Raw genomic sequence first — 13,286 nt, forward strand, 5'->3', positions numbered from 1 at the left:
ACCTGATTGGCCCACAGGAGAATCCAGGAATTAGCCAATCACGTGCAGCCCATTGTGTAAATAATGTATATAAAGCAGATATTTTGGGGAAACATTCATTCCTCGCTACTATGAGCTGAATAAAGAGCATGAAATCCACACTCGACTCCGAGTACCGTATATTTCAGATAATAACAAAACATACAGTTGCAGCCTTTTGTCATAATGAACACAGACTTTTTTTTTAATTAGAAGAAACAGTCGATCGATTCTTTAGGAATAGCACATTGCTTCCTTTATCATTGAGTTCCCTTTTTAAAACTATAGAGAAGTATCATTTTGTCTTCAGAAAGGCAGGATTTGAAATTAGGTTATTTTTTTGGCCTTAACACAAAGAATGTAAAATGCGTATTGTTCCGCCACCGGCTACATCTTCTGTTCCCTCTCGTCAGTTCTGGATGATACGACTTGCCCATCAACCATCTCTTCAACCACAGTCTTGATCCTCAGGACTTTATTCCTTTCTGGAAAGGAAGATAGAATCATAGAATTATAGAATTGGAAAGAACCGCAAGGGTCATCTAGCGGTGCAAGACTGTTTTGCCCTATGTAGGGTTCAAACCCACGACCTTGAGATTAAGAATCTCATGCTCTACCAAGCTATCCCAGGCCACCCAAAAATATGGATTAGATGCATGCTTAGAATTCATTGGGTGCTTTAAATGATAATATAACATCATCAGTGGGCAAAATTTTCCTTTCTTGCTTGGAAGACCCCCTAATCATTCCATTTTGGCATTATGGCTAGGGACCAGGAGGTAGAAATTCTGCAAAGCTCATTATCAGTGAGGCCAGTGTCACCAATGCAAGAATGCAGCCTGACCACAAGACTGGTAAGAACCAGTTCAGGAGGAATCTAATGCTGATGGTTAGAGTGGAAAACAAGACCAGATAAGATGCACGGAGGACTTTGCTTGTACAGCAACAAAACTTGAATTGCATAAGTGTTTTCAATGACTGGTTGGATGAAGAGATGGGGAGGGACTTTCCTGCTGGCTTTCCTAGTGTGGTGGGGGGAAACTGGGCTCCTGCCACTCATGTGGCTGCAGCTTCTCTAGATGGGACTAGATTATTTTTAAATAAATAAATAAAATATATAAATAAAATGCTGGGACAGGGCAGGGAAGCGGTAAGGTCAGGGCTATGTGGACCTCACCAGCAGGAGCTTCATCTGTTCATCTGGGCAGCCCTGACCTGGCCACCGTCTTCTCCTGCCCCAGACACAGTCCAGGTAGGTTGCAGTGCTGCTAGTGACATGAGAAGGACTTTGCTCTCTGTGCTGTGGATGTAATCCACTGAGAGTAGTCAAGTACAACATTCCTTGTTTTCCTAGAGTGGACATGCAAGGGAATGTTTGATCCAGCCAGTCGAAACTTCCTGTTCCTCCTGGCCTGGGAGCATCCTTCCTTGCATGTGACTAGTGGGTGGGCGTGACCTTTCCAGACCTGGTCAAAGGACAAGGCATGCTGCCCCTCTCCCTCTTTTCCACCTCCTTTTTGTCCTGCAGACTTCCTGGAATGAACTGCTGGCTGCCAGCCAAGCAGTCCCCCAGGTCATCTTCCTTATGGGGTAAACCTGTTAGTATAAGTTTGTAACTTTAAGCCTGAAGCCTGCCTTCAGGGATCATGCTGTGCTCTGCCTGAAAGTTTCATTTTATTGCTTATAAATAAGACTGTGGTGTCTTTATTCTTTTAGGAGGGATTTAAAAGGGGATCTTACCAGGAACATACAATTCAATCCGAGGGAGATTGAATTGCATAATAATAAGGGGTTCTAATGAGCAATGAGCCTGCAACCAGATTTCTGCTGTGTGAGAGGAGGGGAATGTAAACTTTGCTAAGTAAAGGAATTTGCTAGCACAAGTTAGGAAGGATATTAATAAACAATATATCCTCTCCTGCCACCCTGAACATTCCCATATGTGCCACCCCAATAGTCACTGCCGGCTGAAAGAGATTGTGATCAGAGTTGACCAATAGGGCCCAAATGCTAAATTAAAGATGTAATGTACCCGAAACAATGTGAAAAGTGGTTCCGGTCACATGGCAGAACATGCATAAGTCTATATGGGTGCTGCTTAAAATACTTCTTGTACCACTGACGTACGTGGGACGGATGGGTGGATTGCTGATGCTGGAAGAGACCTGAAAGCCCTTTTCTGTGCAAACCAGTTACCTGCTAAGGGGAAGGGTCATACTCAGGGAAGGAGCATCTGCTCCAAGTTTCAATCCCCAGCATCTAAGGGGGTTGAATAGCTGCTGCCAGTCAGTGTAGACAATACTGAGCTCAATAGAACAATGGGACTGACTCGGTATAAGCTTCCTGTGTCCCTAAAACAATGGTGCAACACCCTCCTGCCAGAACACAATGGATTTCTGAAAACAAAATCCCAACCAGGCCTCTCTGAAATGCTTTTTTCAGGGGAAACCTTCAACAAATGAGAGAAGGGTGTTGGCGATTCAGACTCATACCTTTTTCAGCTTCCAGTTCTTCAAGAATAGTCCTGGTTTAAAAAAAATGAAATAAAAACTTAATCAGACATAGTGTGTCTTATAAATCAGAAAATCATAGCATCTAAGAGTTGGAAGGGACCCCAAGGGTCATCTAGTCCAACCCCCTGCAATGCAGGGATCTCAGCTAGAGCATCAATGACAGATGGCCATTTGGTTTCTGCTTAAAATCCTCCAAGGAAGGAGAGTCCACCCCCAATCGTGGACTGTTCCACTGCTGAAGAAAGTTTTTTTTCCTGAATGTTTAGTCAGAATCTCCTTTCTTGCAGCTTGAAGCCATTGATTCGAGTCCTACCTTCCAGAGCAGGAGAAAACAAGCAGGCTCCCTTCTCCATGTGACAGCCCTTTAGATATTTGAAGATGGCTATCATTCTCAGCCTCCTCATTCCAGGCTAAACATACCCAGCTCCTTCAAGCGCTTCTCATAAGGCTTAGTTTCCAGACCCATGATCATCTTTACTTGATCAGGTTTGCTTTTTTAAAAGAGTTTCATCATTTGCTTATTGCATTTGGGTTCTTCATTTCTGTCTGGCTTGGGGAGAGCACACCAGGGCATCATACCAGTTAGGTCCCATGTCTGCAAGTGTAATGTAACTTCCTTTCCCTCCCTCCTCTGCCTGCATCAGCTGCCGATTTGAAACCCCAGAGCAGATGTGTTTGTGTGAGAGAGACATAAGGGAAGGGGAAGTTCTGTTGCATGATTGAAAGCCGTCCCCCTTGCACAATGACTCCACTGAATACAGCCCATTACTTTCTAGGTGAACAACAAGAAAGAGCATCTCTTTAGTGGCTTGACATCTGCATGGGCAGACTTCCTATACGGCCTCTGCATGCTCAGTGTATTGCTTTGCAGACCAGACATTTTAAAGCTCTCCTCCTCCTCTCTGCTCATTGCTTATACCATCTCTCCTTTAGGGAAGGTTCTCAGGCAGGGTGGAAGGAGAAAGAACTTGCCCGTGTGAAGACCGCCTGGTGGAAACCCTTACACATATGGTTTTCAATTGTAAACTATATGCTGATCTCCACCAGCAATTTCTAGATCAACTCTGTATCCCCAAATGGAAACCAGAGTCAGAGGTCATACATTTTCTATTACTGGGGAATGATCATGAGATCACCAAGTTAGTGGCTAAATATCTCTATTTGGTTTTTTGTCCTTGAAATACACTGCAGACGTCTGATCTCCCTGGAGACTGCTCTTTTAGCAAATGTTTTGTGCCACTGGGGAAGTGGTAATTCTGTATTGATTTGTTTTGGATGTTGTATGTGATGCCAATAAAGGTTTTACGATACGATTATGCCATCTGCAATACCAGAGTCACTCTGCTCTGTTTTCCTCCACATCCCATAACATGCGGTCTGCTGACTCGCACAACGTAAGCACCTTTGGACCAAATCCCTCACCTGCTGTCTTCCCCTTCCAGCAGGCGGCGATACGTGGCAATCTCTGCCTCTAGCTTGACCTTGATGTCCAAGAGGCTGCTGTACTCCTGGCTCTGGCGCTCCATGTCACTCCGCAGCTGCATCAGCTGGGCCTCGATGTTCCCAATGGAAGCCTGTATCTGGGCCAACATGGCTCCGTAACGTGCTTCGGTTTGCGCCAGGATATTCTCCTGATCCGCTTTCTAGAAGAAGAGACCAGATGTTCAGTTCAAGAGGATGTTCCCTAGCCTAGAATGTCAAGTGACCCAAAACCTGTGGCGGTGGTCAGCTGATTGCCAGCGTTTGCATAGCTCTGAGAGGCAGGAACCCAAATGGTCATGCAATGAACCGAAAGCAGTAAATGTATTGCTGCACTTGAACTTTACCAAGTTAAGCTGGGATTGGAGTTCAATTTCCGTGGTCTGAAGTGTACGTCTCCGCTCTGTGACCTCATTTCTATGGCCCTCAAGTTGTTGCGTAGTGGTGGTCACCTCTATATTCCATTCCTCAACCTAAAATACAAAGATGGAGAGAGAGAGATCCAATGGCGAGAAATCAAATGTTATCGTTGTTGGGGTGATTAACAGTGTAGCTGAATACGCTAATTAATTTCAACCTTGGATGGAAGCCCAGAGCCTATTAGAACAACAATCAGCAGAAAAAGGTGGGGGCTTCGGAGGAGGACTGTGCTTCAAAATATTAAGACTGGGAACAATGAGGGAAAAGCCCCCTGCATGATTATAGAAATACGGAATGGTCAAATAAAACAAGCTAGGGAGTTATACCAGTGACTGACTGATTGAGAGAGGAGATTGTCAACATCAGGATTGGAAAACTGTGAAGTAATAAAGAGGATAGCAGAAAGAGAAAGGAGCATTTAGCTCTTAAAATCCAGAACATGGGAAGTTCCATTGAAATTAATTAATTTGGACTATATAATTGGCTATATTGGTTTTTGTTTTTGAATGTGGAAAGATTTGGTTTGATTTGTTATTAATATGAATGTTTTTTAAATTGGAAAATGAATATCTATATCTATCTATCATCTATCTATCTATCTATCTATCTATCTATCTATAAACAGTGTAGCTGAATAGACTAAAATACACTGCTGAATGACAAAGGATGTGCCCCATAGTTGCAGCATATTTTTTGTTATTTTTAAAATAATTGCATATATATTTGTGTGTGCATGTATATGTGTATATGTAGCAGGCAGAATATCAAGAGGGGCATTCTCTCACACAGAGAGGGAAATGCCTCTTTTAAGATCAAACTTGCTATAATGTGTACATGCACCATTTGAAACCAGCCTTTGCTGGTTTTTGGAAGGCTCTCTTAGCCTGAATTTGCAGAAAGGAACAATTACAGCGCTTGTCTGCTCATAAGTAAATGCTATTGGATTCAGTTCTGGGGATGTAGGAACAGGATTGCAGACTTAACGTCCTATTTCCTCACAGTGTTTCATGAATAAACAAAATGGAGCGTGTCAAGTAGTTTTCTCAGGTAAAATGCCATGCGAATGATTATTAGTCATAATAATAAACTTTAGTCATAACAACCATCATTACAAACATCACCTGTTTATCAAAACGGTCTTTAGCCTCTTGACGATTCTTTTCAGCCATGACTTCATACTGCTGGCGCATGTTGTCCATAATCTGGCCCAGATCAATGCCTGGAGCAGCATCCACCTCGACTGACACGGTGCCACCCAGCTGCTTCTGCAATCTTGCCTTTTCCTGCAAAAGACAAATGATCATGATTATTCCGTGCTAGTTAACATTGAAACCAGCATCAAATTCAAGGAATAGGGTCCTTTTTGGCTTCCCATATTCTACTTATGGATGCAGGTGGCTCTGTGGTCTAAACCACTGAGCTTAGGGCTTGGCAATCAGAAGGTTGATGGTTCGAATCCCTGTGATGGGGTGAGCTCCCGTTGCTCGGTCCCAGCTCCTGCCCACCTAGCAGTTTGAAAGCATGCCAGTGCAAGTAGATAAATAGGTACCGCTCTGGCGGGAAGATAAACAGCATTTCTGTGCGCTGCTCTGGTTCGGGTTCGCCAGAAGTGGCTTAGTCATGCTGGCCACATGACCCGGAAGCTGTATGCCTGTTCCCTTGGCCTATAGGGCGAGATGAGCGCCGCAACCCAGAGTCGGTCACGACTGGACCTAACGGTCAGCGGTACCTTTACCTTTATTCTACTTAAATGCCCTGATATATAAGTTTTACCAGTCAACCGAATGAGATTGCTCCTCATCTGTGTAGTCACAGGCTTTCAAGATCTGGCTACTGCTTACTAATGCGGTCCGATGGATGTAGGAAGGCATCATTTTCTGTTCTGTATCTGCTGCATGCAGCACTGTTTCCATTACCCTGCAGTTCGGCTTCCACCCAAATTTGTGTTGTTCACTTCGCTGTCTGCTCTGGTGAAATCATGCAACTTAGTAATTTAAGTAATTTGTTCCCATTGTGTCTTCTCTGACATCTCTGCTAGATCCTCCCTCAAACTCTTTGGCCTACTGGCAGGCCCATCTAAATATATTTTTCTGCCTAAAATGGTTTCCTCCTGGCATTCCATGTCCAAAAGCTTACCAAACTGGAGAATTGAATCTGCTGCACCTGAGCATGGCAGATCAGGTTTGGGTGTGTATGCACAAGAACACCCAGCTCTGCCATCCGACATCTTGCTATCCACCAGCATCTGTCACCTGAGGCAAATGCTTCACTCTGCCTATTGGCAGAGATGGTCCTGTGGACACCTGAAGCTGAAAAAATCCACAACTCTTTGGCTTAATGGGATGTTTTCTTACCTCGTCGTGATTTTTCTTGAGGTAAGCCAGTTCTTCCTTCAGACCTTCGACCTGATGCTCAAGATCAGACTTAGTCAGGGTCAAGTCATCGATGAGCCTGGCTAACCCTGCTGTGTCATTTTCCACACTTTGTCTGAGACCCAGCTCATTCTCGTATCTGTTTGATGTTCAAAAAGACATGTCAGCTTCCTTCTTAGCAAACTGGACCAATTCCCCAGCAGTTGTTAATTTCATTGGCCAATACGACTGCAATGGACCTCTTTATGATAGCTGAATCCTGAATTCTGGGTTTGTTTGTTTTTCAAATGTTCTTGGGTAGATGCTTACAAACAATTGCTACAGTGATTATGGTGATCTCTAGGGTTGTCATATGTCTGTTTTTTCCTGGACATGTCTGAGATTCCAAAGCTGAAGTGACCATCCAGGGGGAATTTTCAATAATCGGCAAAATATCCAGGTTTTACTTATGGGTGATTCCCCGCCCCCCCCCCCAATCAGCAACTTTTGGGGCATTTTTCCAAAAAGAAAAGCTCAACACCCTTTTGTGCCCGGATTTTTACTTCTTGAAATATGGCAATCCTATCTCAGCCTAGTTTACCACACAGGGTTTTTGAGATTAAATGAGGAAGGGGAAAACCATGTACTACACCTTGAGCTCCTTAGAGGGAAAAGCAGCATATAAATACAAGCAATAAATGAATGAATGAATGAGTGAATGAAAGTAGACTGCATAAAATCTTCACAGATTTTACAATTTCCACTCCTGCCACCTGTGGAACTGGAAAGACATTCCCATAGTTCCTGCTTTTCCTTTGAGAAGCCCACAGCAGTGTGTGTAAGATAATTGGTAATGAAATATTACTGTGCAGGTTAATGAATTGCCATGATGTATTCATTGGTTTTTAACCTACGTACTTCACACGGAAATCATCGGCTGCCAGCTTGGTATTGTCAATCGCCAATACAGTCTGGGTGTTGGCCAATCGTTCTGCAATAATCTGGGGGGGGGACAACAGAAAGTGAGGGGTTAGTCATGCAGCAAACCAACTCAGAAACTTAAAAGAGTTACCACCTCCAGGCAATGGAAGTTAGAACTGAAGGTCAGTGAAAGACAAGAGACAGCAATATAATGAGAAACAAAGGCCCAAAGAAGAAGATCAGTGGAGAAGGATGTTCTAAAAGGATGTTCTAATGAAGAACATGGGCCCTACCACTAGGCAGAGAGATAGCTAGCATGACTCAGCATGGACTGTTCTACTCTATCGCCTGATTCTGCTTTCCTTTCATTAGGGTAATTGATGTGGCTCAGTGTTAAAGGTAAAAGGTAAGGTGAAGGACCCCTGGACGGTTAAGTCCAGTCAAAGGCGACTATGGGGTTGTGGCGCTCATCTTGCTTTCAGGCTGAGGGAGCCGGTGTTTGTCTACAGACAGCTTTCCGGGTCATGTGGCCAGCATGACTAAACTGCTTCTAGCACAACAGGACACCGTGAAAGAAACCAGAGCGCACGGAAACACTGTTAACCTTCCCGCCGCAGCAGTACCTATTTATCTACTTGCACTGGCGTGCTTTCAAACTGCTAGGCTGCCAGAAGCTGGGACAGAGCGATGGGAGCTCACTCCATTGCGGGGATTCGAACTGCCAACCTACTGATCAGCAAGCCCAAGAGGCTCAGTGGTTTAGACCACAGCGCCACCTGTATCCCTAAGGCTCAACAGTAGAGCACATGCTTAACATGCCAAAATCTGCAGGTTCAATACCCAGCATCTCAAGGTAGGGCTAGGAGACGCTGGAGTGCTTCTACCAGTCAGCTGCTGTTTCCAATAGTCCGACTCAATATAAGGCAGCTTCCCAGTGCTATTTTTCTAGAAAAATACCTCTCATCATGAACACCTCTCTAATCTCTTAGAATGGCAATGGCGCCTACCTGAGAGGTGCCGGGACTGAGTTCCTGTGAGTTTCCTCCTGAAAAAGAGCCCTGCAGCTTCCTAAATTCCTATATTTCCCCCTGGGGGGATTAGCTGCAGTTCTGAAGCAAATTTGGCCTTACATTTCCCAGTAATCTTGAAAAGAATTCCCAGCCTGCTCAAATGGGAGCACGTAACATTGGGGGCAGCTTCTCATGGAAATCTTCCCAAAATTCCAAGTGCCCGCATGTAAGTTTTGCTTGGTCGCAGTGTTTGTTTGCTCTTGAAAACCACACAGTGAGAATTATCACGAATCTAGAAGCTACGACCTGATCATGGACTCTACCCCTTCTCCCTACTTCCATACATGGCACCTCCCAAGTCTCAATCGACCACATATTTACTTTTCTGTGGGTGCAACTTTATGGTAGAGATTAGATTAGGTACAAAACGGTGAGGAAAGAGGGTGGGGTGAATGATTTAAATGGCACACTCGTAAGGCCATTCTCATCAGCATTTGGGATTTTATAACAGGTTTTAATTGACTCATGGTAGGGTGTGGGAAGAGTAAATAGGGAAGTGCACCCCCCCGACATGGGAGTAGTAGTAGTAGTAAGTTTAGTGAATAACATGGAGAAAACAGAGGATTCCTTCTCAAGAAGCTTTGATATTTTCTGACAGGCAGACATTTTAATCTAATTATGGGACAGATCTGCTTTTTCACTAGAGTCTCTTAACACGGCCAAGGCGCTTTCCCAATGAAATAAAAATGGTGGGTTGAATTAATCTAAGGCAGACCCAGAGCAGACCCACTAAAATCAGCAGACATGACTAATGTAAGTTCATTGATTTCCGTCGGTCTGCTCTGACTACGACTTGGCTAGATACAAAGTTGTGGTTCCATGCCCCAGACAATACAGTGCTATTTGATCCCAGTTGTGCTCATTGCTCAAACAATTTTTTAAAAAAATATTTTATTTTTACCACCCACTAAAACACAAAGAGTGAAACCCCCCAGGCGGCTGACACATTGGGTATACAATATTGAGTAATATACATATTCAATAATATTCAATAATAACATATTCAAATCAACCATATGTATACTTCTATATACCTTAACACTCCTCCCTCCACAAAGTTTATTTAACTTTTAACATTTTAATTGCCCCAAATTGTTCAAAACTACCCAAATAATTCAATATCTTCTCAAACCAATCCTCCTCTTTCTCACTGACCTTAATTGCTCAAACAATTGTTTAAAAACAAAAGTCAAATATGCCTCTGCAGAAGGACTGTTCTATTTTGGTGTTCCGCTTAGTTGTATACATAAAAAAAGAAGCATTGCATTGTTGGGGAGCCTCCTAAGTTATTCACTGTGCGGGGAAATGTGCAGGGCATGACTGAAGGGCACTTTGCCACACCTACAGGCTGATGGGCAGCTACCATGGATGGATGACCTTTGGATGTGATGACTGATGACATGAGTCCATAGAGATCATACATCATAGAATCATAGAGTTGGATGGGACCCTGAGGATCGTCTAGTCCAACCCCCTGCAATGCAGGGATATGCAACTGTCCCATACAGGGATCGAACCCGCACTCTTGGCGTTATCAGCACCACGCTCTAACCAAGTGTGCTATCTAGTTCACATGGTGTAATGAGGTCATAGCTCACCCACTTGGTCAGGGCCAGGCTAGCACATATCCTCAAGCAGTGCACTGCCAGCAAAAGGTGATTCAGGAGAGCCATAATTGTGAGAAAATCAGCACGAGCTGCTCTGAGTTAAAAGAACTTTTTGGCTTGATTAATATACACATGTAAGGAAATGGCACACTGTCTACCCTTCACAGGCTCATACCACTACCCAGTCAACGGCTTAGAATTTGAACAACTTCTTACCTTGTTCTGGAGGTCTTCAATAGTTTTGAAATACATGCTGTAGTCTTGCTTAGCAACAGGGGAGCACTTCTCATACCACTCACGGATCTGCATTTCAAGCTGAGCATTGCTTTTTTCCAAGGAGCGCACCTTTTCCAGATACACAGCCAAGCGGTCGTTCAAATTCTGCATTGTCGCCTTCCCACTGCCGGCAAGCAGCAGGTCACCGGTGGAAGCACCAAGCTGAAAGCCACCACCCAAACCACCATAGCTGGTGCCGGTGGAGATGCGGGTGCCGTACCCACCAGCTCCTCCATGGACACTGGGCGCTCGGTATGTCTTGACGGACGATGATTTGTAGATTGAGCCAGCTAGGCTTGGTCGAGAAGACTGAACAGAGGAAAAGCCAGAGAAAGCCATTGCTGCTGCTGCTGCTGCTGCTGCTGCTTCTTCTTCTTCTTCTTCTTCTTCTTCTTCTTCTTCTTCTTCTTCTTCTTCTTCTTCTTCTTCTTCTTCTTTAGCTAAGGAACTACCAGCTTCAGAGACTCTACTGTAGGAAATGATCAGTGGGGCAAACTTGTTAGACCTTTATACTTGGTGTAAAAGAAAGAGGCTTGACCGTGTCAAACTCCACCTCTGCTGATAAGCCTGTTAAGGTGGCATTGACATTCTCAACATTTTGCCCCAACCCATCGTCGGGCAATAAAAGAGACATCTACCACTAACAATCCAATGTTTAATCAACAATTCACCTATGCTTCAGTCCAAAGTCTGCACGGGATCCGGGTTTCTCTGTGATTATGTTGGAGCAGAGATACACCCTTCTGAATGATTTATTGCACCATCTCACTCTATAGGCAGCCATAGCCCTGTAAAATATGCTCCTTTCCCTCTGGATAAACTAACAAAAGGGAAGCGTCAATGTGTGGGAGGGCTGGAAGCTACTCTCTATGGAGGGAAAAGGTAGCTGGAACATGATGAATTCCTGCCTGAATCCACCCTTGCTTTGTGGGTCAGTGCTTCTGGCTGCTAACCAGAAGGTTGGTGGTTTGAACCCACCCAGGGATGGCTGTGGGCAGGATTCCTGCATTTGCAGGGGGTTGGACTAGATGACCCTCAAGATCCCTTTGGACTCTATGATTCTATGATTTCACAGGAATAAGCAAATTCCTCTGCTCTATTTGCAGGGATGTGACGCGGGTGGTGCTGTGGGTTAAACCACAGAGCCTAGTACTTGCCGATCAGAAGGTTGGCGGTTTGAATCCCCGCGACGGGGTGAGCTCCCGTTGCTCGGTCCCTGCTCCTGCCAGCCTAGCAGTTTGAAAGCACGTCAAAGTGCAAGTAGATAACTAGGTAAGCGGTGTTTCCGTACGCTGCTCTGGTTTGCCAGAAGCGGCTTAGTCATGCTGGCCACATGACCCGGAAGCTGTACGCCGGCTCCTTTGGCCAATAAAGCGAGATGAGTGCCGCGACCCCAGAGTCGTCCGTGACTGGACCTAACGGTCAGGGGTCCCTTTACCTTTACCTATTTGCAGGGAAAGAAGGCAGGCAGGCAGGCAGGCACACAGGGTGTAAATATTATCAACAAGCAGAATTCGACCTCACAGTGGTTTTAGCAATGGGCATGTTCATGAGGGTGAAACCCAGTTTCTTGTTTCCCACACGCATCTGCTTGACCACGGTGAGAACAGGATGCTGAACTAGATGTGCCACTGGCCGGATCCAGCAGCGCTCCTCTTACTTTCTCTGTTATGTAGTGTAGTTTCACCCTGGGCCAACAGGGGGATATTGTATATAGTTTTCACTCAGGTCTGTAGATAGTTTTCACTCAGGTCCGCGGCAGTTATTTTAGGCGGGAACTCAGGGCTGTTGTGGTTACAATGTTGACAGCCGGCTGCCTATAAATACAGGCCGGCTGAGCTGTTCGCAGTCAGTTCTGTTCCAGCTTACCTTAATAAAGAGCTACTTGAAGGAATCGCTGTGCCGGCTGCTATGTCAACCCACAACTTAATACTGGCGACGAAGGTGGGATAGATGGACATCAGAGCACAGCCAGATGCGGCCAGCCTCTGAACTGAGCTGAATCACAGAGCGAAATCACTGAGCGAAATCACTGGGCAGAACCAATTCAGAGCTGACTGTTCTGGCTAGAGCACTGTGTTCCATCCATCGCCCTTCACGCCGGCATCGGAATCATGGCTTCACCTGTGCCTCTACCGCCGTTTGCGCCAGCCTCTGAATCATGGGACTCCTACCTCGCTCGGTTCGACTGCTACCTCCAAGCCAACGAGCTGACAGCAGTATCAACGGATCAGAAGCGGGGCCTATTCCTCAGCCTCTGTGGGCCTGAGGTGTTTGAGACGGCCCGAGCATTGGTTGCGCCTGAAGCAGTCCAGGCAACACCATGGGACACGATCCAAGAGAAGCTCCGCAACCACTACGCACCGAAGCCGTCCAAGATTGCTGCCCGCCATGCGTTCTACCACCGGAACCAGGTAGAGGGGGAGTCAATCAACAACTACACCACCGCCCTGCGACAGGCTGCAATGCACTGTGAGTTCCGAGACTTAGACGATGCCCTGATGGATCCTTCTGATTGAGGATCTTCCGGCAGCGCCTGTATCGGCTGCCACTGTGGCCTCCGCGTCTGCCCAGGATCGCTCAACTGGGTGTGGAGGGGGTGGCCACAAGGGCCTTTTGCATCGGAGTTCC

General features: G+C 45.5%; 1 protein-coding gene across 1 annotated transcript; it reads right to left on the reverse strand.

The window, feature by feature from the left end:
* Positions 1 to 194: 194 nt before the first annotated feature.
* Positions 195 to 11,115, reverse strand: LOC309517817 (keratin, type I cytoskeletal 19-like). Its single transcript, XM_082197388.1, has 8 exons — positions 10,596 to 11,115; positions 7,700 to 7,782; positions 6,785 to 6,941; positions 5,552 to 5,713; positions 4,358 to 4,483; positions 3,954 to 4,174; positions 2,511 to 2,542; positions 195 to 503 (listed from the first exon to the last, which is right to left on the reverse strand). The coding sequence occupies exons 1-8, from the start codon at positions 10,992 to 10,994 to the stop codon at positions 406 to 408; spliced, it is 1,278 nt and encodes a 425-aa protein (XP_082053514.1). The 5' UTR covers positions 10,995 to 11,115; the 3' UTR covers positions 195 to 405.
* Positions 11,116 to 13,286: the final 2,171 nt, after the last annotated feature.

The sequence above is a fragment of the Podarcis vaucheri genome (assembly GCF_965113315.1).
Source record: "Podarcis vaucheri genome assembly, chromosome: 13".
NCBI classification, from domain to species: Eukaryota; Metazoa; Chordata; class Lepidosauria; order Squamata; family Lacertidae; genus Podarcis; species Podarcis vaucheri.

Coding starts and splice junctions, on each gene's coding strand:
- LOC309517817 (XM_082197388.1), bottom strand. CDS start 10,994: ATGGCTTTCTCTGGCTTTTCCTCTGTTCAGTCTTCTCGACCAAGCCTA. Junction 4,175..4,357: donor TCCAATCCCAGCTTAACTTG/GTAAAGTTCAAG, acceptor CTCTTCTTCTAG/AAAGCGGATCAGGAGAATAT. Junction 504..2,510: donor AGAACTGGAAGCTGAAAAAG/GTATGAGTCTGA, acceptor CTTCCTTTCCAG/AAAGGAATAAAGTCCTGAGG.